The following is a 25,071-nucleotide window of genomic DNA, read 5'->3' on the forward strand; positions in this document are numbered from 1 at the left end:
CGCTCACGCGGCTTGAATCAGCTGGTGCATGCGATCATTCAACTAGGTGTCCAAGCTTGCAGGATTTTAAAGTATTTTTTGGTCACAATATATCCCGTTGTAAAAATGATTGCAATTGATTCTGTTACTGATTATGAACAAACTACTTTCAGGTTTTGCGTATACCAAAACTAACGTTGTATACAGGGTGTAGTTAGAATGCTAGCAAAAATGAAGACATGTGATATAAGGCGACATCGTCCGCGTGGACTACACAAATTTCGAACCCCTATTTCACCCCATTAGGGGTGAGTTATCAATAATAGCTATCTGTATGTCGAATTTCAGCCCAATCCGTCCAGTAGTTTGAGCTATGCGTTGAAAGATCAGTCAATCGGTCAGTCAGTCAGTTAGCTTTTCGTTTTATGTATGTAGATTATACTTTAATACTTACTGTACAAATCATCGTACCCTCTTTTGACAAGTATATTTCTGATAGATTGTTCCATGATGCCATAATCAACTACCGGGATCTCCACACGCGGGAACAGATCTGATATTATGCCTGAATATGGAATACGAGAACTTAGGTATACTTTTTTATAAGAAGATATATTATTATATTCTGTTTATATTCCAATTTTAATGACTTATTAACACAATCCATTATTTTGACACTTATATTCATTCATTATATGAAGTACCCTCAACAGGTTGGTATAGAAATTATTCGATCGTCTAAAATAGGTCCAACAAATTCTCAACTAAATCAGGCATCAAACTTATTCGTCCGTCTAAATTACGTCAACAAAGCCTCAATTAAATCAGGTATCGAATTTGTTAGTTCGTCTAAACTAAGTCTAACCACTAGATTATCACAGCTTCACTAGGCTAGGTTTAGGTATACATTTTATGTAAGCCTTTATTTCAGAAACATTACAATATTATTAGGTACAATTTATAAAAAATATTAAATTACGCTTATAATTTAATTTCATTAGGTACTACTAAAAACACTCATTTATAAAATAACAATATTTGTATAATATAATAACAACCGTCGAGTTTCTTGCTGGTTCTTCTCGGTAGGAACGTCATTCCGAACCAGTGGTAAATTAAACTAGTTGACGATTCAAAAGCACTTGTAAAAGTTTACTTGAATAAAAATCTATTATATTATATTATATTATATTATATTATATTATATTATATTATATTATATTATATTATATTATATTATATTATATTATATTATATTATATTATATTCTAATATCCGCCTGGTTTGTGTCTGTTTGCCCTCTGGCAAAGGCCTCCTCTAACCCTTTCCATACTTCTCTATCCCTTGTCTTTAGGTATAGGTACCTACTTACCATTAAAAAGCTGAAGATCGTCCGCAAGAAACTTGGGCACGTTAACATCGCGCAAAGCGCGCAGCACGATCTGTCTCTCGTCACCGTCTGGCATCTGACGTATCAGGTTACCAGCTACCAGGATTACTGTCTTCACCGCTCGCATTCCAAAATCGTAATGTTCCTGAGAAATTATAAAATACTAGAGGTCCACGACTTCGTCCGCGTAGATTTAGGTTTTTAAAAATCCTGTCGGAACTCTTTGATTTTCCGGGATAAAAAGTATGTCCTTCCCTGGGATACAAGCTATCTCGATCTCTGTCTCGACGATTAGAAGGCGGAAGTCCTAACCACTAGGCTATCACAGCTTTTTATGATTGAATAACTTATCCTACTATCGCGTGGACTACACAAATTTCAAACCCCTATTTCCCCCCTTAGGGGCTGAATTTTCAAAAATCCTTTCTTAGCGGATGCCTACATGCATGAGAGGAAAGGGGAATATTAGTCATTTAACATGGCTATTAATATTCTTTAAAAAAACAATTCACCTGAGATGATAGCTGTTCAGAGCTCAGCCTGAACGTAGTGGTTATTTTCCCAGCCAGGATCTTGGCTTCGTAGAAACCGTAAGAGAAGAGCGATATTTCGGCTATCAAAGCGTAGTCCGGCACCATCATGGCGATTGGGCGGAAAAGCGCTTTCAGATTATCCGGTAATTCCGTGCGACCTGCAAAAAAAACTTTTCAGTAAACTTTTATTGATGTAAGTATATACAATTTTTATCCTTTGTTACCCGTAGTTCCTGGAGTATTTTTAGGGTTCCGTACCTCAAAAGGAAAAACGGAACCCTTATAAGTTCACTTTACTGTCTGTCTGTCTGTCAAGAAACCTACAGGGTACTTCCCGATGACCTAGAATCATGAAATTTGGCAGGTAGGTAGGTCTTATAACAGATTTTTTTTTTTTTTTTACTCAGATAAAAGTTAGCCCTTGACTGCAATCTCACCTGGTGGTAAGTGATGATGCAGTCTAAGATGATAGCGGGCTAACCTGGAAGGGGTATGGCAGTTTTTATTAAACCCATACCCCTTTGGTTTCTACACGGCATCGTACCGGAACGCTAAATCGCTTGGCGGCACGGCTTGGCCGGTAGGGTGGTAACTAGCCACGGCCGAAGCCTCCCACCAGACCAGATCAGAAATTTAGAAATTATAAAATTCCAAACCCCTGCCAGGAATCGAACCCGGGACCTCCCACTATTAAGACCACAGCGCTCACCACTGCGCCAGTGAGGTCGTCAAAATATTCAGGGAAAAATCTGCGCACCGTGAATTTGTGGTTTCAGGGTGAAGTATGATACCAAAATTTACATGGTGTTACGGATTTGCTGAAACTAAAACACTTTACCTGCATACCCAGGATTCATGGTAATGAAAACTGAGCAAGACGCTTTCAAAGGTAACTCCACGCCCTCAAACATGAACCTCTCCTGGCGAGCTATTTGAGCCTTTTGAATTGTGACCACCTGGATTTAAATGTTTTTTTTAGTTGAAGTATTGATAGTGGCAATGGGCAAGGCACATAGTTCGTACAACCGATAGACGTTGGGGTCCCAAGGTGCTGGAATGGCGACCTCACACCGGAAGACGCAGCGTTGGGAGACCCCCCACTAGGTGGACGGACGACATCAGACGGGTCGCAGGGAGTCGCTGGATTCAGGCAGCGCAAGGCCGTGGCGTGTGGAAGTCCCTACAAGAGACCTATGTCCAGCAGTGGGCGTCTATCGATTGATGATGATGATGATGTTGAAACAAGGAAGTACGGCTTCTAGGATTCCGTTCCCGAAGAGTACCAGCGGACTCTTTTTTTTTTTTTTATTATTCGTTATAGGCGCACGCTTGACCACGATCACACCTGATGGGAAGTGATGATGTGGCCTAAGATGGGACGCGTTTGCCTAGCTAGTTTTACTCTATTACTAACAAACACAATAACTATTACTAATATTATTACTAAATAAGCCTCCGCTGGCCGTTCATTCGTCCGTCTGTCTGTCTGCCTGTCAGTGGGCTGTATACCATGAACCGTAATAGGTAGCTCAGAGTTGAAATTTTCACAGAATATGTATTTCTATGGCCGCTGTACTTAGCCCATTTTGAATTTTTATTAGGTTTGTTATCTAATAAAAATTTCAAAATGGGCGCAATGCACATCAATAAAAATATATTATGGTGTTATATTTTGTACGATAGTACGGAATGAAATGAAATGAAATAATGAAATGAAATGAAATAATTTATTTTTATGAATATGGGAAGACTAGGTGTTTACAATAGAGAGTTAAACCAACATATCCATTCAACCCTTCGAGTGCAAGTCCGACTCTCACTTAACTTTTTTTTTTAAATTATTGTGACCTAAAAGGTAATAAATACTGGCAGGCATTGGAGGCCCATACCTAGGGTACATCTTTGACGAATCACAAAATACTGGTAAGAATTCGATTATTGGAATTGCCGAGTTGAGAGTATTTATAAATCAAGACACACGAGAGTATGTCCGCCATGTTCGTGTAAGATTCTAACAAGAACGGCGACGCACTGACAGTGTGTATATTACACGAACTATTTCGACCCCCTCATAAATAAGAAACTATTTAACTTAGATATTTAAAATTTTGCATATTATCTATTAAGACCCCTCTAAACGCTAAGAATCCTAAATTTCATGAAAAAACTTTTATAGTTCTTGAGTTATTAAGGTCTGAAAATGTACTGGAAACTAAGGTTTTATTGACCTTGCTTATTGTGATATCTTTACCTGTTGAGCAACTACGGACAGAACCTCAATATCAATTCGATTGAACTCGTCAAAACAAGCCCATGCTCCGGATCTGAGGATGAGAATTTCAATTTATTTTTTGTAGACTATTTAGGGCTTTTTTAAATTATCAAATTGTAATGACTTCTTTCTAGATTTCCAGCAAGTATAAAAAAACTAATATAAACGTCTAATCTAAAGTTAAATATCCAGCGATTTATAAGTAATTCGTACAAAAAATAAACTTAATTGACAGGATTAAAGCAAGCACCATTATATTATACTAGCTTATGCTCGCGACCTCGTCCGCGTGGACTACACAAATTTCAAACCCCTATTTCACCCCCTTAGGGGTTAAATTTTTAAAAATCCTTCTTAGCGGATGCTTACATCATAGCTATCTGTATGCCAAATTTCAGCCCGATCCGTCCAATAGTTTGAGCAGTCAGTGAGTCAGTCAGTCACCTTTTCGTTTTATATATTTAGATTATCTGTATAGGTACCTATATAAAATTCAAAGTCCTGACTGACTGACTGACATATATATCAACGCACAGCCTAAACCACTTGCCCTAGAGACATGAAATTAGGAGGGTGTGTTTTTTGTAAAGAGTAGGTATCCACTAAGAAAGGATTTTTCTAAATTCTACCCCTAAGTGGGTTAAATAGGGGATGAAAGTTTGTATGAAAGTCCGTCATTTTTCAAGTTATTTGCATGAAAATTGGTATTTGGGTTTCCGGTCACAAATGAAGAAATACGTGTTCCAGGATTTTTGAAAATTCAACCCCCACCTCTATTTACTAAATTCCACTCGAGCGAAGCTGGGGCGGATCAGCTAGTGTATTATAACGAACCGGTGGTAGAATAGAAAGAATAGAATAAGACTTAAGAGACTAGTTTTTTGTCTCTTAAAGTAAGGTAACTTACGCAGCAAGCCCTTTGAAGAATTTCCCCATAGCCATAAAGTCGAGTTGGTCTGAGCAGTTGAACACCACGCACTGCACTGCCAAAGCTTTTGCCAGATCCTTCGTAGTCTCCGTCTTGCCAGTACCAGCTGGTCCGGCTGGGGCGCCACCGAACTTGAGGTGCATCGCACACATGAGTGTCAGGTAGCAACGGTCAGTCAATGGTGTGATTACTAGCCGACCACTAAAATTCAAATACATTAATATGACTAGGTACCAAAGAGAGAGAAAGAGAAGAGAGAGGGAGAAGAGAGAGAGAGAAGAAAGAGAGAGTGAATCAGAGTGATTGACATAGCTCGAGGAATTAGCCAGCTGAATTGGCAGTGGGCAGGTCACGTCACCCCTAGCCATAAAGTCCAATTGGTCTGAGCAGGTGAACACCACGCATTGCACTGCCAAAGCTTTTGCCAGATCCTTCGTAGTCTCAGTCTTGCCAGTACCAGCTGGGCCGGCTGGGGCGCCACCGAACTTGAGGTGCATCGCACACATGAGTGTTAGGTAGCAACGGTCAGTCAATGGTGTGATTACTAGCCGACCATTACAATTCTACAGACTACAGCCACAGGTTTTTTTTTAAACAGAATATTAGCCATGTTAAGTGACTAATATTCCCCTTTCCTCTCCAACTAAGCGTCAAGCTTGTGCTAGGTGTAGGTACGACAATAGTGCAACGGGCGGGGTTTGAACCGTCGACCTTTCGGTTTTCAGTTCACTCCTTTACCGGTTGAGCTATTGAGGCTATTTTGATCATCATCGTCATCATGACCAACCCGCGACAAATTGTACAGTAGCCGGCAAAAATTTTGCACATAGAATGAGACTACGGTTTTGTAGAGCGTTGTCTCTGTTACTCATACCTATGTGATGTTTTGTCGGTCTCAGCGACAGAGACAACATAGTGTTTTAATGTAGATAACGGGTACATACCACGATTAATTTGGCGTTTTTTATTTGTCGATATTTCAGCCCAATTTTACGGGTCTGCGGTGCTGCGAGAGATGAAGTTCGAGCTGTCAAGGGCAATAGCGAACTACCCTCCGATCTCACCTGGTGGTAAGTGATGATGCAGTCGAAGATGGTAGCGGGCTAACCTGGAAGGGGTATGGCAGTTTCATTAAAGCCCATACCCCTCGCCGGTGTGCACCGGAACCATACCGGAACGCTTAATCACTTGGCAGTACAGCTTTGCCGGTAGGGGTGAAGGCGGCCGAACCCTCCCACCAGACATACCTGTTTCCCAAATATTCGTTTTGGTACGTGAAAACCGAGTTGAGCGCTCGCACGTCACAGTGGTTCTGACTGAACTGTCGGTAATACTTGGACGTGTCCAGCCGATTCTCATCCTGATATATCTCTGGCAGTTCATCGGGCTCCAGTGGGATCATATCCTTTACTATTTGGTAGTATCTAAAAATTGAATTATGATGTAGATGACCTTAGCTTAGCATAAAATTCCACGAAACCCTACATATTTTATTCATCGATTGACTATCGTTTTTTTAAATAAAAATAGCGAGCAAACGAGCAAGCGGGTCATCTCATCATCATCATCATCATGAACCAATAGACGTCCACTGCTGGACATAGGTCTCTTGTAGGGACTTCCAGACGCCACGTTCTTGCGCCGGCTGAATACAGCAGCTAACTGCGACTCGTCTGATGTCGTCCATCTACCTAGTGGGGGGGGGTCTTCCAACGCTGCGTCTCCGGAAGACGAGGTTACCATTCCACCACCTTGGGACCCCAACGTCTATCGGTTTTACGAACTATGTGCCCTGCCTATTGCCACTTCAGCTTCGCAACCCGTTGAGCTATGTCGGTTATTCTAGTTCTCCTACGGATCTCCACATTTCTGATTTGATCACGTAGAGAAACTCCAAGCATAGCTCTCTCCATCGCCCGCTGAGTGACTCTGAGCTTTCTTATGAGGCCCATAGTTAGCGACCATATCTCGGATACATATCATGTCATCACTAGCGGGTCACCTGATGTTAAGTAATTACAGGCCGCCCAAGAACATTTGCAGCACCAGAGGAAACACCAATGCGTTGCCGGCTTTTCAGGAATTTGTTGATCCGTTGAACAACCCCATGTCGAAACCTCTAAGTTTTCGGAGTCATGTGGGTTTGAAGCAATTAAGAATTACTTGCTTTAACGGTGAAGAAAAACATGAGGAATCCTGACAGTTCTTCACAATGAATGAAAATGTTCTCAAAGCTGTGTGAAGTCTGCTAATCCACACTTGGCTAGCGTGGTGGCATATGACCCAACCCTTCTCATTCTGAGATGAGACCCGTGATCACTTATAAACTGGTGATGGTTGATGGCTGATGAGCTGATGATAAGTCCCAGACCTTAATTGACAGATCCACTGGAAATCAGATACGTTCTTAACATTTTCATCGACAAGGGTCCTTGTGACGTCACGAGCGTGGACTTCAATAACGATAAGGGCACATAGAACTTCCCTTTGAAAGTACGTGAGTTCTCCTTTTACTAAAGCTCGAAGACTGTCCAACTGATGATCATAAAAGGATTTCAATGAATGCATGCTCATGGCTGTGATAGCCTAGAGGTTAGGACGTCCGCCTTCTAATCGGAGGTCGGGGGTTCGATCCTGGGCACGGACCTCTAACTTCTCGGAGTTATGTGCGTTTTAAGTAATTAAATATCACTTGCTTTAACGGTGAAGGAAAATATCGTGAGGAAACTTGTTGTGTGAAGTCTACCAATCCACACATGGTCAGCGTGGTAGACTATGGCCAAAACCCTTCTCAGTCTGAAAGGAGACCCGTGGTCTGTAGTCGGCGATGGGTTCATCATGATGATGATGAAAGGACTCAAAGAAAACATTTAAAGGAAACTGAATGCCTGAGGGTCCTTCCTACTGTACTGTATATCTATCAAACCACGAGGGAGAGGATAACTCCCAGCCACATGGTCTTCCAATGTCAAGAAGGATGTTAAAGGCCTTAACATCTCGCCGATGACAGCCAGAAAGTCCTGGCACTCACGCACCAGGAGATCCGACCCCAAATATAATGGCACAAGAACAAAAGAAAGACAAAGGGGCATAATGTTCTTAAAAAAGTGTGTGAAGTCTGTCAATTCAAATATGATCAGCTTGGTGGACTTTTCGCATTCTGAAGGGAGACATGTTCAGTAGTTTACCGGCGATAGTCTGTACCCGTAGTACAAGATTTTACGTCTCACCAAACGAAACCAAATTCGAGAGTCGAAATACTTCCGCGTTACAGTAAACTGGATCTTAAATGCCTGGTTTTAAAGTTCACGTTTGTCTACACTTCTACAGCCAGCGCTCCAAGCGGAAACATTGCGAAATTAAAATCAGTGGCATTGAATATTTGACTTCAATTCAAGGCTGTTTAGGTCCATTTTACTGTAACGCGGAAGTATTTCGACTCTCGAATTTGGTTTGGTTTGGTGAGACGTAAAATCTTGTACTACGGGTACTGAGGTGATTATGGTGATAATGGGCCTGAATATCTAGCAAGCCTTTCTTGTAACAAATCTTCTAACCTGCTGCAAATTTTCTTCATAGAACAAATCCATTTTGTAATCGATAATGGCGGCTTCGACCCCAGCAGTCCAAGCAGTTTGCGAGCCTGCGATCACGACCTGGCCTGGCCACCGCAACACCCACTCGGCACGCTTGAGCGCATATATTTCTTCCATTGCTGCTACTAATGTTAGGCGAACTAGAGAAAAAAGGCATTCGTATTTCATTGTTTTGCAGATTTTTAGGGTTCCGTACCTCAAAAGGAAAAACGGAACCCTTATAGGATCACTTTGTTATCTGGCTGTCTGTCTGTCTGTCTGTCAAGAAACCTACAGGGTAGAGGCCAGGCTCGCGCAATGAGGGTTCCGTACTACAATCGTATTTTTTGACATTTTGCACGATAATTCAAAAACAATGATGCATAAAAATAAATAAAAATCTGTTTTAGAATGTACAGGTGAAGACCTTTCATATGATACCTCATTTGATATAGTTATTTTACTTCGAAAATTGAAAATGCTACCTAATTATCATTAATTTATGATCACAATTTTTTTTGTGTGATGTAACCACAAATTCACGGTTTTCAGATTTTCCCCCGAATGACAGCAGGTCAACGGGAAGTACCCTGTAGGTTTCTTGACAGACCGACAGACAGACAAACAGACAGACAGACAGACAGACAGACAGACAGAAAGACAGACAGACGTACAGACAGACAGACAGACAGACAACAAAGTGATCCTATAAGGGTTCCGTTTTTCCTTTGAGGTACGGAACCCTAAAAACAGTGAATTTCAGATTTTTTACTTAGCAACACCGTGACACTTCCCAAGATGGCGGTGTTAGTTCCAATTTTGGCCACGCGCCAAAAGAGCCTTGTCGCACTGTAACGGTATCATGGAGCCATATAGAGACGAATGATCAGAAGAAGATATTATTGTATACAAACTAGTATGTCTCATGGTATCTTCTAGAAGCAAAAGCCATTGTTCCACGTTCGCTGTTGGGTAGAATTTGTACTTGAGCTCAACTACTTCTCCCTCACTGGAGTGCATTTGTGTTATCTTCAGATCAGGTTCAAAGGTGACCTGACAAAGATAATAAATATTATTGTGAGTAGTTCACTTTAATCACGCTTTACTGAACTTTTAAGGTGGAAGACACGGGTCTGCCCGCGAAATTCAAACTTAATTTGGTTTTTCGCAATTTGTAAACGAATACGACAAAGAATGGCATTAAAATTGAGCCCAATATCATTTTCACGGGCTTATATAAAAATCTTTACTTGAAAGTGTCCAGTTTATGAAATTAGTCAAAATAATGAGTTTGACGTGAGCTACTCACAAAATAGTCATTATTTTGATTAATTTCTTAAACTGCACACTTTCAAGTAAAGATTTTTATATAAACCTATGAAGATGATATTTCTAGGGGCAAAATTTGAATGCCATAAGTCTACTTTGCAAGCGTTCTGTAGGGCGATTGTCTAAAACCTGCATCAATCATTATTACAATCTCAATTGTTCTGATTGGCTGAATTTGTGCGATTCTTGTTGCAACAATGCACTGTAGCCAATAGACAGCGAGCGTTAACCAATCAGAGATGATTGCGATCGTGACATTGTAGCTGTCATTCTTTTTTTTTTTTTTTTTTTTTTTATTTATTAGGAACACACACAATACATTAATTTAACACAAACTACGACACTTATAAACAAACACAGGCTGATAAATGTATCTATAAAATTCTCTCGCAATCGCGAAGCTGGTCCTTGTATAATGGAAAAGAGATAGAGAAAGAGAGAGAACCTTGGCAATATTCTCGAAGCACTTCCTCAGATGGGGTTGCACAGCCTTCGGATTGCGTGATTGGGATAAAATCTCTAACAACTCGTCATCGCTGAGGAAGAACAGCCTCGGGAAGCGGAGCCGCTTCAGCTCCATGTACTCGTTCAGTCCACGGGACACTACAGCGAGGAGGTGACGAGCTTCTATCAGACTGTCGTACAGTCTGCTGTCCGGGCATATTATCATTATCTGTGGGAACGTAATTTATAAATGACTATTCATCATCAACATCTATAATATTATTATAAATAAACGTATGATTTAAAGTTTATGATTACACCTAAACTTGTTGTAAAATCTACATATTCTTCCTAAATAAATAAATTATTTATTTATTTATTTAAAAATGCGAAAGTGTGTCTGTCTGTCCGTCTGTCTGTCTGTCTATCTGTCTGCTAGCTTTCCACGGCCCAACCATTCAACCGATTTTGATGAAATTTGGTATAGAGTTACTTTACGTCCCGGAGATAGACATAAGCGACTTTCAACTCCACGTGTCAACTGTCATGTCAAAAGTAGATACGATTGACCTTTAATAAAAACTAAAATCGTACTTTTTACTACTGACAGTTGACTCAAAGGTAATAATGTGGCTAATTCCGTTGTTTACAAACTCTAAACTAAACTAAAATGACACGTCTAAATCTATTGCTATCCCTTTCATAATGTTGCTTGCGGAAAAGGATAGCACTAGATTTAGACCTGTAAATAAGTTTAGTTTAGAAATTGTGTACCAGTGAATCGGCCCCAATGGCGCGTGAGTACTTAAAATTTATGCATTAGTTACTATTACGCGAATTCGTCCGCGTGGATTTAGGTTTTAAAAAATCCCGTGGGAACTCTTTGATTTTCCGGAATAAAAAGTACCTTATGTCAATCTCCAGGTCTTAAACTATACCTACCCATGCCAAAAATCATGTCGATCCGTTGCTCCGTTGCGACGTGATTGAAGGACAAACCAACAAACCAATAAACCAACAAACAAACACACTTTTGCATTTATGAGTATGATTTCATTTAAAGGCTAAATTCCGAAAGGTTCAAATAACTAAAGGTCTAACTAAAGGTCAAACTATACCCATGCAAAGAATTATGTAGATCCGTTGCTCCGTTGCGACGTGATTGAAGGACAAACCAACAAACAAACACACTCGCATTTATAATATGGGTAATTTATGCATTATAATTTCTCCATGTTTGAGCAAACCTTTGGGCAAGCTTGGGCCGCAGACATGATCCTCCTCCATATCCTCTCCATGGTGTTGTATTTCTTAGTTTCCATGGGAAGTTGTCGTGATATGTCTTCGGATGTGAAAATGGGCTCTAAATACATCCATTCCCTGAGGAAGAACCACTTCTATTTTTTTTTATTCATTATAGGCGCACACTTGACCACGATCACACCTGATGGGAAGTGATGATGTGGCCTAAGATGGGACGCGTTTGCCTAGAAAGTGCCTCTTCACTCTTGTTCTAAAGATACCCGGTTTATAATTGTCAGGAAACACTGATCTAGGAAGAGTATTCCAGACCCTGGCCATGCGTATAAGGAATGATGACGCAAAGCGTTTCGTACGCGAAGAAGGGATGTTGATGAAATAGGGATGGAAACTCGCCCGGTGTCGGTTATGAATTAAATCGATCAAATAACAAAAAAGTTATACGCATTTAAATATTTCTGATTAGACAGAGATAGCGATATAGCATTTTGACGTCACACCTTACTAATGCCATAGGTAGCGTCGCGCGGTTTCATACAAATTTTCGTTTTGCGAGAAAGGGATAGAAGACCCTCCCACTCCAAAATTAAAATGCCTGTAACTTTGTGAATCTTTGTTGGATTTTAATATTTTTTCGGCGTAGGTAGGTACGTCATTATTTTTATCCTAGTTTATAATAAAGTAATAATATTTATCAAATTCAAAAGTAGGAAAACACCCAATTGCAGCAGACACCTAGGTGGCGAGGGTGGAATTGCTTACTTTTGGCATTCCATCCATTCTTCAACAACTTTTTGCGTGAGACGTAATTTGTCATCCCATTCTTGAATGCGGAGCTCAAACGCTGCTTTGAAAGGACTGAAACCAAGCTGTTGAGTGGCTAGTAGATGCTCGTCCAACAACTGCAGTGTGTCATCAGGTATCTTCATGATGAAAGTTCCTGCAATCGATTGATATTGAAGGCAGGCCATATTTCTCAGAACTTCTCGACAAGAAATGAAGTAAATTTATATTAAATCGAATTAAGGCGGTTACGCACTCATCCGATCCGAGTCCGTGAAAATACGTTCCTTTTTGTTTTGTATGGGAGCTTCTGACATAATGTCGTAGATAATCGCTCCCTCAGTCCCTCTCGCTCAAGCAGAGGTACTTACTTGTGAAATGTTATTCCGTCTATTTTACGTTCGCTTCGGCTATTGTAGCCTAGTATACAGCAACCCACCATTGTACAATAACTTCAAAAACAAAAAACAACAAAACGAATCAATTATTTATTTACAATACTTGAGTCAACATAACCTCACTTCACGTTGTTTGCCAAAACCTGAATAAATACATTTTGGCAAACAAATTAAAGTGGCCACAGTGATAAGGACAAAACATAATCATTTCATAGCGTGGCCCCCTCAGTCCCTCTCGCTGAAGCAGATTTTCTTACTTGTGAAATGTCATTCCTTCTACAATTCACGTTGTTTGCAAAATACTCACATACAAATAAGTACATCATTTTGGCAAACAAAAAAAAGTGGCTACGGTGATAAGGACAAAACATAATCATTTTGTCACGTTCTAATAAGAGCTTAAATGCATTTAGCTGTCTCGCTCTAACAGTAAGTGTCACAATAGGGCTACTTCTAATAGTCCTTGTTCTGAGTAAGGTAAGATACAAACCAGTGGTTTTATAAGGAGTGACTTCCATAGTCCTAGTGACCCAGTCGTTCAGCATCTTGTCCAGCGACTGTTCGATGACGTACTCCTTACTCGCCAGCTCGCCGATCTCGGAGATTAGCTCTGCATGCTGAGCGACCCCTTGCTTTAGACACATTGCGAATGTCTGTTTGTCATTCATTGTTACCGTGATACCTATTTAAATAATGAATACCAAAATGAATACTTATCTATATTTTTATTGACTAAATTTTTTTTTATTTTCAGGACTGACTTGTACTTAACTAGATCATGCCCACGACTTCGTCCGCGTGGATTTAAGTTTTTAAAAATCCCAAAGGAACTCTTTGATTTTCCGGGATAAAAGTAGCCTATGTCCTAGCCTAAAGTTGCCTGGAAGAGACCGCTATTTTAGCGATAAGGCCGCCTATTGTACATGCTATCTTTGTTATTTATGTCTATTGTTTTGGTTTTGGTGTACAATAAAGCATATTTTACTTTACTTTACTTTACTATGTCACTGTCCAGGTCTTTGACTATACCCATGCAAAAAATCACGCTGATCCGTTGCTCCATTGCGACGTGATTGAAGGATAAACCAACAAACCAGCAAACCAATAAACCAACGAACAAACACACTTTCTCATGTATAATAGGGGTAGTGATGCTAAATGACTAATATCCCCCTTTCCTTTCCAATTAAGCGTAAAGCTTGTGCTAGGAGTAGGTACGACAATAGTGCAACGGGCGGGGTTTGAACCGTCGACCTTCCGGTTTTCAGTCCACTCCTTTACCCGTTGAGCTATTGTGGTTCACCAACAATCTTTCCTCAAACTCACCAGCCTTCTCCATAAACTCGTTCCAATGGCGTTCTTTCATTCCTGGATTTCTCACAGCTTGTATCACAGGTATGAGTGGCCTGAACTCATCTATGTCATCCTAAAAGGTCATTGTTTATGCTGCTGACAGTAGGTGATACAGTATAGTCCGCGACGGGTCATGATGGCAATCGGGGAATGAGGCGGGGCGTTCCCTCCCCAATTGCTATCTCGACCTGTCACGTACTATACATGAATTTTAATACTGTATTAGAATATTAAGGTTTTTTGCACTGAACCCATGAGCATAACATCTATTGTACCCTAATCTATGCAAATAACTAAATGAAATGAAATATACATAAAACTAACATAATATTTTCACTTATAGTTATCATAAACATAACGATTAAAATACTCAAGGAAGAATAAGCTTGTGGCGGTTGCCACAATTGCTACTAGATGGCGCTGTTCAATCGATAACATTTCATGACGTAGTCCCGAACAAATATATCGCTGACAGTACTCGCACTAACGGAGTTTTCTGCAATCTGGACTATACATATATAGAAGTTTTAAGACACAACCGTCGGGCCTGCTGGCGCTATCGAGCAAACCAACCACTCGGAGGGAGATCTCCCTTTAGTACGGCCGAGCCTGCACCTCCCCCCCCCCCCCCGATCCGTGCTCTGCAGTAAGCAGGTGATGGCTTATCATGATGACGATGGAGGACTGTACCAACCCGAATCGTTAGTGCAACATGCTGTACTTTCGGCAAATCAGCAAAAGTGCGGACACACTTGCCGATGGTCTTGTAAAACTCGTTGATGGCGGGTTCTATGGCATCCGCATCCACATACATGAGGGGGTTGTCGAACCAGACTTCTTTTGATTTTAGGAAATCTGTGTAAAGGGCAAAAAAATAGTATTTATTTTTTGTTTCGTTTTAGAATAATAGGCAATCTTTGTGGGACATAAAAAAGGTGGGACATTTATATAAAAGTAAAAGGTGACTGACTGACTGACTGATCTATTAACGCACAGCTCAAACTACTGGACGGATCGGGCTGAAATTGACATGCAGATAGCTATTATGACGTAGACATTCGCTAAGAAAAATCAAATCCCAATGGCGATTACGCACTGCACTTCCGTCATCCGAGTTATATCCGTCATCCCTATCACTTTTTATTCCGGAAAAATCAAAAAGTTCCCACGGAATTAAAAAAAAACATAAATTCACGCGGGCATCATCTTGTGTTCTATAAACTAAAATAGTTAATCCACATACCAGACGCGGTGACCCACAAATTCCTATAAGGTTCAAATTCTTTGACCAATTTGTTTAGATCTGCAAACGGAACCACTGGTTGTCCGAACAGCTTTTGCCTCTGATTGAGGATACGTCCCCAATCTTGCGAGTCCTTCATACCTTTCCAGGCTTTCTTGATATCGTTGGCTATTTCGTGTACCTGAATATTTTCAATACATTAACAGCGCTTATACCTTTTTGCATCGAAAACTAAATGTTTAAGGCTCAGAACAAGGACTATTAGAAGTAGCCCTATTGTGACACTTACTGTTAGAGCGAGATAGCTACATGCATTTAAGCTCTTATTAGAACGTGACAAGATGATTATGTTTTGTCCTTATCACCGTGACCACTTTTTTTTGTTTGCCAAAATGATGTATTTGTATGTGAGTATTTGGCAAACAACGTGAAGTGTAGAAGGCATTTCACAAGTAAGAAAATCTGCTTCAGCGAGAGGGACTGAGGGGGCCACGCTAGTTGCATATCTGGACATATCTGTGGTTTAAGGGTTTTCCAAGGGCAATGACGAGCAGATAATTTAAAGGAAAATTGTGGAGCTCTATACAACCTTGACTTGACTTTCTTGACTTGCAACTTGACTTGTTGAAAAACTTGCATCCCCCATTTAACCCACTTAGGGGTGGAATTTTGAAAAATCCTTTCTTATTGGATACCTACTCTTTACAAAGAACACACCCTCCAAAATTCATGTATCTAGGACCAGCGGTTTAAGCTGTGCGTTGATATATAAGTCAGTCAGTCAGTCAGGACTTCTAATTTTATATATAGAGATTTTTTGTGTCATCCGTATGTCATTCTGACAGATTCTTACTTACCTATAAACACTTTTTACGCACAAGAGCATGAAAAGCAAGTCTGCTTACTTCCAGCATAAAAATGAACTTTACGAAAATAATTTTAAATACATATCAAAAATTGCGTAACCGGCAGGAATCGAACCTGCATCTTCGCGGGTTCGCGCCCGATGCCTTGACCAACTCGGCCACGGTTTCGCTTACCGCCAGTGACGAAATTCGTGATACGTATGTTCTCTCAGTACTGAAGCGACTGTTTAATGCCATCTAGTAGCGACACTTTGCAGTTATCACATATAGTTAGTTAGTTAGGTATAGTTGAACTTTACGAGCATGAGAAGTGAAAAAAAAAATCAATTACCCTGCTGAAGTCGGATTGTAAAGTGAGCGCCATACATTGAGCGGTGAACATGTCAATCTTGTCGAACAGAGTCTGTTCATCTTGCTGGTGAAGCTTCCAGAACTTCTCCTGTTCCTCTTCCAGGAAATCTGTCGTTGCTACTACCTAAAACAGATCTTTTTTGGGTTCCGTACCGCAAAAGGACAAAACGGAACCCTTATAGGATCACTTTCTTGTCTGTCTGTCTGTCTGTCTGTCTGTCGGTCTGTCGGTCTGTCAAGAAACTTACAGGGTACTTCCCGTTGACCTAGGACCATGAAATTTGGCAGGTAGGTAGGTCTTATACAAGACATTAGGGGGGAAAATCTGAAAACTTTGTATTTGTGGTAACATCACAAAAAAAAAATTAAATTGTGGTCATGAACCAATAATTATTAGTATTTTCAATTTTCGAAGTAAGATAACTACATAATATACCTACACGCTGAAATTTTAATGGTTGTTTTCCGGAAGCGAAATGATTTTGTCGTGGTATTACAATCGATTTATAAATATAAAGAAATATTAGAGTCAAAAATGTCACAATCGAGAAAAACAAAAATCGAATGAGACCTCGAACCAATAGTGAAACCGCGTGCGCGCAGGCTAGTTTATGCCGTATCACTACGCGCGAGAGCTTATTTTGCTCTAAACTTTTTCACTTTATAGGCAGCGCGGTTCGAGAGGATGTACCTACCTACTATTCACGTTACGTCTAGGGAGTTACTGTTGTTTCTCACACTTTCGAGTTGTCGATTTTTTTTAAATTATTTCAAAACAAAAACATTTTTATTTTTAAGTTTAGCTCACTTGTCACTGTAGTACTGCGGGAAAATCGTTCTGCCGCGGGAAGACAACCACTAAAATTTCCCCGTGTATTTAGTGGGGTAGCAAAAGAGTCGTACATAAGAAAATATACAAACCTGCTTGGTAATATTTAATGGCCAACCTATAGCTTCCCATAGCGCTCTGAAATCCTCGTTTTCGAGAGGAGTGAAGAAAACGTCCAATACTTCATAATCCTTAAAATAAAGTTTAATATTAATCGGTTTTTAATTGTTACCCAATAATAAAATTATTCTTCTTTGTTTACTTAACAAAAACATCTCCAAAAAAAGATTTTGAAACCGTTTTTTAATTCTGGCCTAGTTGTGGCAATTTGCGATTGCGCTTCAGATGAGAGATGCAAAAAGAAAGAGAGAGAGCCATCATCATCATCAACCGATAGACGTCCACTGCTGGACATAGGTCTCTTCTGATGTCGTCCGTCCACCGCCGGGGGTTGGAAGACCACCCAGAAAAAGAGAGCAGAAAGAGAGAGCAATTCTGTGAAACTTACGGTATGAACTTTTTTCATAATGTCATCTTGCGTCTTCAGAGCAAATGGAATGGACTCCATCCATTCCCTTAACTCGAAGACGTGTTCTATAGAATTCGGTTTCTCCCCAAGTTTCCTCATGATGTTCTTGTAGGCTTGGAGAACATCGTCCACTACAAGGCGTACCTCTTCCGCCCACATTGTTAATAGCGCTTTCATTATGTCCGAGCGTTTAGTTACTAGTATTTGCTGAAATTGTAATCTAAATATAGAAAAGGAAAAGGTGACTGACTGACTGATCTATCAACGCACAGCTCAAATTACTGGACGGATCTGGCTGAAATTTGGAATGCAGATAGCTATTATGACGTAGGCATCCGCTAAGAAAGTATTTATATTTTATTTATAATATTTTGTTCTCGAGCAGCGTAAATTCCTCACTACGCCCAAGATTCTACGTTAGACTTCCTCGCTGCGCTCGGGATTCTACTATGTAAATTTTTCGCTTCGCTCTGAATTCAAAATAACGCCCTCGAGGAACAAAATATCACTTTGGCCCCTTGCAACATAAAAATGTTTGACAAAATCACGCTCCGTCACGAATGAAACTACTAAAATAAAGGATTTTCTACACAAAAACCTTTAACTTGTCGACATTGATTGCATATGGTCCAATGTTAATGTACTGCGGTAGACGCCAGATCAAATCTTGCTTGGCATCATAATGCATCTGGATTTCTTCCCGCGTTTCCGATGCTGAATGCTTCTCTTCACGGAATGCCCTTTAAAATACAAAAGAATAATACATCACTCGGGCCATTAATATTATAGACCAGCGATTGTCTTCAATCAGACCTGCTGGCAAGTGAGAAGTGCTGGCCGAGTGATGCAGCCTATGATGGAGCGCGCTTGCCTAGAAGATCAGCCCGATCCGCCCAGTAGTTTGAGCTGTGCGTTGATAGATCAGTCAGTCAGTCAGTCAGTCAGTCACCTTTTCCTTTTATACATTTAGTTTTTTATTGACTTCTGTAATAATATGGGTACATTTTGCCTGAAATAAAGAACATTATCCGACTAATCTGACTAATATTTATATTTATTACGGATAAAGGCGAAAGTTTGTATGTGTGTGTGTGTGTGTGTGTGTATGTTTGTTACTCCTTCACACAAAAACTACTGGACGGATTTGGTTGAAATTTGGAATGAAGATAGATTATAAATAAATAATAATGGCACTGGCACGCGCTGGCTCTCTCTCTATAAGATGTTTATTTTTATTTTTAATAGAGATAGCGAGCAAATGAGCAGGCGGGTCACCTCATGTTAAGTGATTACCGCCACCCATGAACATTTGTAGCACCAGAGAAACTGCCGATGCGTTGCCGGCCTTTTAAGAATTTGTTGGTACGCCTCGTGAATAGCCCCATGTTGTAATCTAGTAGGAACAGCGCCGATGGGAGTGATGTAATGAAATTATTGACTTACTCAACATATGGCTCGATGTCCAACACGTAAATATCTCTATAGCAATCATATTCGTGCATGTACGCGATCAGAGGTATGATGGATTTCCTGTAAGCTTTCAGCAACCTCTCTCTGTAGTCCACTACATTTGGCTCCATGAGACCTAAAATTTATTCATAATCCACACAAATAATAGGAAAGTGTGTCGGTCTGCCTGTCTGTTACATTTTCACGTAACAAAATTCTATAAGTTTTAATTTATAGACTAGCGCTTGGCTGCAATCAGACCTGGTGGCAAGTTATGATGCAGCCTAAGATGGAACGCGCTTGCCTAGAAGATGCCTATTCACGCTTGATTTGAAGGTACCTATATTTTAATTTGAGGGGAAAACTGATGTTGGAAGGGTGTTCCAAATCTTAGCGGTTCGAATCAGAAATGAGAAGGCAAATCGCTTCGTACGTATCCGTGGAATTTCGTCTACGTACGCATGCAGACCTTGGCGATGCCTTGCGGTACGATAGAAGAAACGTGAAGGAGGAACCAGGTTGAAAAGCTCTTCGGCACACAATCCGAAATACGCGACAGGTCATGATAGCAATCAGGGTGGAGACGTCACGCATACCCGCACGTCACCCGCGTCATCCCGCATCGGGTCAGCGTATGCCTTGCTCATTACCACTTCAGATTCTCAACCCATAGAGCTTGGTTTCTCCTACGGATCTCCTCATTTCTGATTTGATTTTATATCCCTACTACTAGGTGATAAACTTAGAGGGAATTGACTTACCGATAGATGTAAGAAATAACTCCTTATCAAAGACAAGGCCAGTCATGATCATCGGATGGACTTGCGGTATGAAGTGACAGCGGTATAGCATTTCCCGAAAGAGCCTCTGGATCACTATCTGTATTGTAACAAAGACCATCAGGTGGAAGTAGAACAGGATGACGGCGGGGGAACGGAAGGGGGAGTTGATCAGATCCTTCGAGTCCCACTTGTAGTCATCTTGACACCAGTACGTCCAGAGGCAGGTGGTCTCGGTTAAAGCAACGAACATTGCCATGGGTTGTTCAATGGAATACCGTAAGCAAAACCGTATCGCATATCGCAATAAAAACGCACCACCCGAACTTTGGTATGAGATCTCGCTCAGTGGACAGAAGAAAAACGTGAAAGTGCGGTAAAATAAACAGTGTTTGTGGTTATTTCAACTAACTGTGAGTATCACCTTCTGCTTTCCTATTTCATAGTCCATCTCCTGCCTAATGGTCTTCTGTACAGTCTGAGATTCCTTACCAGCTATCGAAGAATTTATTTGAATTACGCTTTTGAATCGTACCAATGATGTTGGTGAAGTTTTCAATTATGATGAAGATGATGATTACCTCAAACTGATCTGGTGGCGTGGTGTAGTAGGGGCCATCGGCGGACATCATCAGGTGGAAGTAAAACAGAGTGATAGTGGGGGAACGGAAGGGAGAGTTGATCAGATCCGTCGAGTCCCACTTGTAGTCATCTTGACACCAGTACGTGCAGAGGCAGGGGGTCTCGGTTAAAGCGACGAACATTGCCATGGATTGTTCAATGGAGTACCGTAAAGCGTACTGAAAGGGCCGGAAATGTTATGATTTATATTCAGTTTTTCCTCGTAGGGTTCGACAATCCATACTAATTCCATACTATTCCAAACTGATTTTATAAATGCGAAAGTGTGTCTGACTGGTCTGTCTGCTAGCTTTTTACGGTTCAACCGATTTTAAATTTGGTACAGAGTTAGCTTACATCCCGGGGAAGGACATTGGCTAGGTACTTTGATCCCAGAAAATTAAAGAGTTCCCACGGGATTTTTAAAGAACCTAAATCCACGCGAACCAAGTCGCAGGCATCAGCTAGTGAATGATAGAAAATTACCTGCATTCGGAATCTGACAAGTTGCATAAACCTGCATAGCTTACTGATACCATAGTACTCCCACTTCTTTTCGTAGATGTTGAACCATCTGCAATAACATAAAATAACACTACTATTTTTGTAAAAACAACATCTTGATTAAGTAAGTTCTAAGTTACCTAGTTTTAATTTTATTTAATCTGTAATATTTGGTTTTTTTTTTTTTTCGTTTTTTCTTGTTTTGTGAGCTGAATAAACTTTTATATATTTATTTATTTATTTATTTATGTATGTTACTAGAAAGTCAGTCAGTCACCTTTTCCTTTAGATACATTTAGATATGATGTGTGGCACAATTTAAGAAATAAGCGTTTTCTTTCTTTTTCCTTTCTTTCTTAAATATATAGAAATAGAAAGAATGTTACCCTTTGCCAACGTCTCTGTACGACATTCGGATCGCATGAGCAGTATTATTTAACCACGTTATGTTCAGGTATTTGAGCATCTGCAGGAACAAAGAAGTCGGTTAAAAATAGAATTAGTGAAAACAACAAAAGAGATATTTTTTGTTTAAAAAATTGATTGCAAAAATATTTGGAACGCCCTTCCAGCATCAGTTTTCCCCTCCAATTATAATATGGGTATAGTTTAATGTATAAAACGGGTACAATGTACATACCACGATAAATTTTTGTTTTTATTTGTCGATATTTCAACCCAATTGCACGGGTCGTGGTCACGACGGGACTGCGGTGCTGCGAGAGATGAAGTTCGATCTGTCAAGGGTAGTAACGAACTACCCTCTTTCTTGTTCTTTTCGCTGGAACTTCACGAGCTGTCCGGCAAAATACACTCACAACGTCACTATTAACTTTCGATGTCGTACGATGCTGTCTTGGTTTTTATAATTCTACCACTGGATTCCACATACTTGCTAGTTTAAAACCATCCTCACGATTGAAATTCTGGTGTTTGCGAATTTCAATCGCTTCGCGCACTAGTCTAGGCATATAGTGGCGGACTGTGGAGAGAACTCCAGGATTGTGGAGTTCAATCCAATGTTTTGTGCCTGGCTGTAGGATATGCTCCGCGATCGCAGACTTCTGAGGATCGTTGTTTCGCACCGCTTTAATGTGTTCTGATACCCCAGTTGCTATGGGTCTCTTCGTTTGACCGTACCCGTTTTATACATTAAAATATGTCGTTAAACCACGAAATAAGCTTAAAATCATGGGTATAGTTCTTGCATTTCACGAGGGCGAGTGGCTCATGCTTGTGTTTAAGTCGTCAGTAAGGTATACTAAATGTGTGCGTTTGACAGCGCTTGCTCGCGACTGATTGGTCCGACATGCACGCACACTTACGCAATGCCCATGTAAACGACGTAACCACAAGTAAAGTTCACTCGCCTTCGTGAATTGCAAGAACTGTACCATCAAGTCAAGAGTGAATATGGGTCGTAATTTCAAGACCATTCCTTACCATAGAGGTACAGTGCTGTTGTGCAGCATCGAACTCTGCGAGGCTCACATTCCTGCCGTAGTTTGCTGTGAAGAACAGCATTGACTCCACCTAAAAATGTACCTGGAGTCAGGCTCGCGCAACGAGGGTTCCTTGCTAAAATCGTATTTTTTCGACATTTTGCACGATAATTCAAAAACTATGATGTATAAAAATAAATAAAAATTTGTTTTAGAATGTACAAGTAAAGCCCTTTCATATGATACCCCACTCGATATAGTAATCTTACTTTGAAAGTTGAAAATACCGATATTTGTTTATGAACTTTTCAATTTTTTCTTGTGATGTAAACACAAATTCACGGTTTTCGGATTTATTCCTTTACTTGTGCTATAAGACCTACATACCAGCCAAATTTCATGATTTTGGTCAACGGGAAGTACCCTATAGGTTTTCTTGACAGACACGACAGGCAGAAGGACAGACGGACAGACAGACAGACAACAAAATTGAGTCAAACATTATTCTATTCTATTCTATTCTATCCTGTAAGGGATCATTTTTCCTTTTGAGGTGCGGACCCTAAAAAACGAAAAAACTTTTTATTTTTTATTTTGTTGTAAGATTTTTATTTTTGTTAGATTATATTATCAAGAATAGACATTACCTGATCAGCTGTGATAGCCTAGTGGTTAGGACGTCCGCCTCCTAATCGGAGGTCGTGGGTTCGATCCCCGGCACGCACCTCTAACTTTTCGAAGTTATGGGCGTTTTAAGTAATTACATATCACTTGCTTTAACGGTGAAGGAAAACATCGTGAGGTAACCTGCATGCCTGAGAGTTCTCCATAATGTTCTCAAAGGTGTGTGAAGCCTACCAATCCGCACATGGCCAGCGTGGAGACTATGGCCAAAACCCTTCTCACTCCGAGAGGAGACCCGTGCTCTGTAGTGAGCCGGCGATGGGTTGATGATGATGATGAGACGTTACCTTTAGGCATTCATCCACCACCATGTGTATGCAAGAGGCGGATTCCGTGAGTACATAAAGAGAAAACCACCGGTTATGTTTTAATCTTCCAGCGAAGTCCACCATATCGCATGGATAGCGACCTGTGGTAGAAAATTGGTTAACCAGGTGAACCGCCCCGGTTTCACTCGGGTAGAATTTTTAAAAATCTTTCCTTAGGCTGGAGATTGACATTTTGGTGTAATGTATCAAGTTTTTAACAGACTTCAAGAAAGGAGAAGGTCCTCAATTCATCGGAATCTTTGTTTTTTTTTAATGTATGTTCCCCGATTACTCGAAGACGCCTGGACCGACTTGGAAAGTTCTTTTTTGTTTGAAAGGGTATACCTACTTCCGAAGTGGAAGATATGATGAACATCTTCGAATATAGATAATGGAACTCCTCAACGGATAAGAGTAAATTGCTAGCGATCAGTGTAATAGCTCAGTGAACAGTAGGTTTTTAATCAGGTTTTTTTAAACGCGAGTCTGACTCGTACTTGGTCGATTTTTTTTCGTTAAGGTATTGCCGGTTTGGATTTTGTTTTTGTAAAAAAAAAATATTTTACAATTTTAATTAATAAAAATTTAATTTATTTAATAAAATAATTAATAAAATTAATAAAATATTTTTTTTACAAAAACAAAAATAATATGGTAATATTTTAATACATAGGACCACTAATAATTGTAAAATATTTTTTTTTTACAAAAACAAAATAAAAACCGACAATACATTAACGAAAAAAAATCGAACAAGTACGAGTCAGACTCGCGCACCGAGGGTTCCGTACTACAGTCGTATTTTTTTCGACATTTTGCACGATAAATCAGAAACTATTATACATAAAAATACTTTTTCCTTTTGAGGTACGAAACCCTAAAAAGAGGAGATGATGATGACGTCACTCTATAATATCAGATACACTCACCATAATCAGGTACAGGCGGAACATAGTCCTTACTTGGTGGGTTAATGAAGCTATACAGAGATGGATACTTTAGAATCGTGTTGATTATTTTCATTTTACCCTCTATTTTCCTGTAGTTGGTTTTTGCCTGTTGAAATGGTAAAGGATTAACCGCTAGCTTATGCTCGCGTCTTCGTCCGCGTGGTCTACACCAAACCCCTATTTCACCCCCTTAGGGGTGGACTTTCAAAAATCCTTTTTTAGCGGATGCCTACGTCATAATAGCTATCTGCATGCCCAGCCCGATCCGTCCA

The 25,071-nt window shown here is 40.2% G+C and overlaps 1 protein-coding gene across 1 annotated transcript in view; it reads right to left on the reverse strand.

Annotated features, from left to right (window-relative positions):
* LOC117993800 (dynein axonemal heavy chain 1-like) overlaps positions 1-25,071 on the reverse strand; it is an 81,237-nt gene that overhangs the window by 50,056 nt on the left and 6,110 nt on the right. The window contains exons 9-37 of the mRNA XM_034981664.2: positions 24,779-24,905; positions 23,829-23,950; positions 22,859-22,948; positions 21,802-21,881; positions 21,398-21,485; positions 20,872-21,090; positions 20,273-20,390; positions 19,506-19,647; positions 18,661-18,802; positions 18,042-18,269; positions 17,626-17,724; positions 16,685-16,828; positions 15,488-15,668; positions 14,939-15,099; positions 14,218-14,317; positions 13,382-13,573; positions 12,473-12,650; positions 11,698-11,830; positions 10,452-10,679; positions 9,592-9,730; positions 8,660-8,838; positions 7,474-7,637; positions 6,350-6,526; positions 5,082-5,303; positions 4,154-4,226; positions 2,741-2,858; positions 1,882-2,060; positions 1,352-1,514; positions 434-544 (exon numbers count right to left, since the gene is read on the reverse strand). Of these exons, the coding sequence (XP_034837555.1) occupies positions 434-544; positions 1,352-1,514; positions 1,882-2,060; positions 2,741-2,858; positions 4,154-4,226; positions 5,082-5,303; positions 6,350-6,526; positions 7,474-7,637; positions 8,660-8,838; positions 9,592-9,730; positions 10,452-10,679; positions 11,698-11,830; positions 12,473-12,650; positions 13,382-13,573; positions 14,218-14,317; positions 14,939-15,099; positions 15,488-15,668; positions 16,685-16,828; positions 17,626-17,724; positions 18,042-18,269; positions 18,661-18,802; positions 19,506-19,647; positions 20,273-20,390; positions 20,872-21,090; positions 21,398-21,485; positions 21,802-21,881; positions 22,859-22,948; positions 23,829-23,950; positions 24,779-24,905 (4,297 nt within the window). The remainder of the gene's footprint in view (positions 1-433; positions 545-1,351; positions 1,515-1,881; positions 2,061-2,740; positions 2,859-4,153; positions 4,227-5,081; positions 5,304-6,349; positions 6,527-7,473; positions 7,638-8,659; positions 8,839-9,591; positions 9,731-10,451; positions 10,680-11,697; positions 11,831-12,472; positions 12,651-13,381; positions 13,574-14,217; positions 14,318-14,938; positions 15,100-15,487; positions 15,669-16,684; positions 16,829-17,625; positions 17,725-18,041; positions 18,270-18,660; positions 18,803-19,505; positions 19,648-20,272; positions 20,391-20,871; positions 21,091-21,397; positions 21,486-21,801; positions 21,882-22,858; positions 22,949-23,828; positions 23,951-24,778; positions 24,906-25,071) is intronic.

This window comes from Maniola hyperantus, chromosome 25 (genome assembly GCF_902806685.2).
Source record: "Maniola hyperantus chromosome 25, iAphHyp1.2, whole genome shotgun sequence".
NCBI classification, from domain to species: Eukaryota; Metazoa; Arthropoda; class Insecta; order Lepidoptera; family Nymphalidae; genus Maniola; species Maniola hyperantus.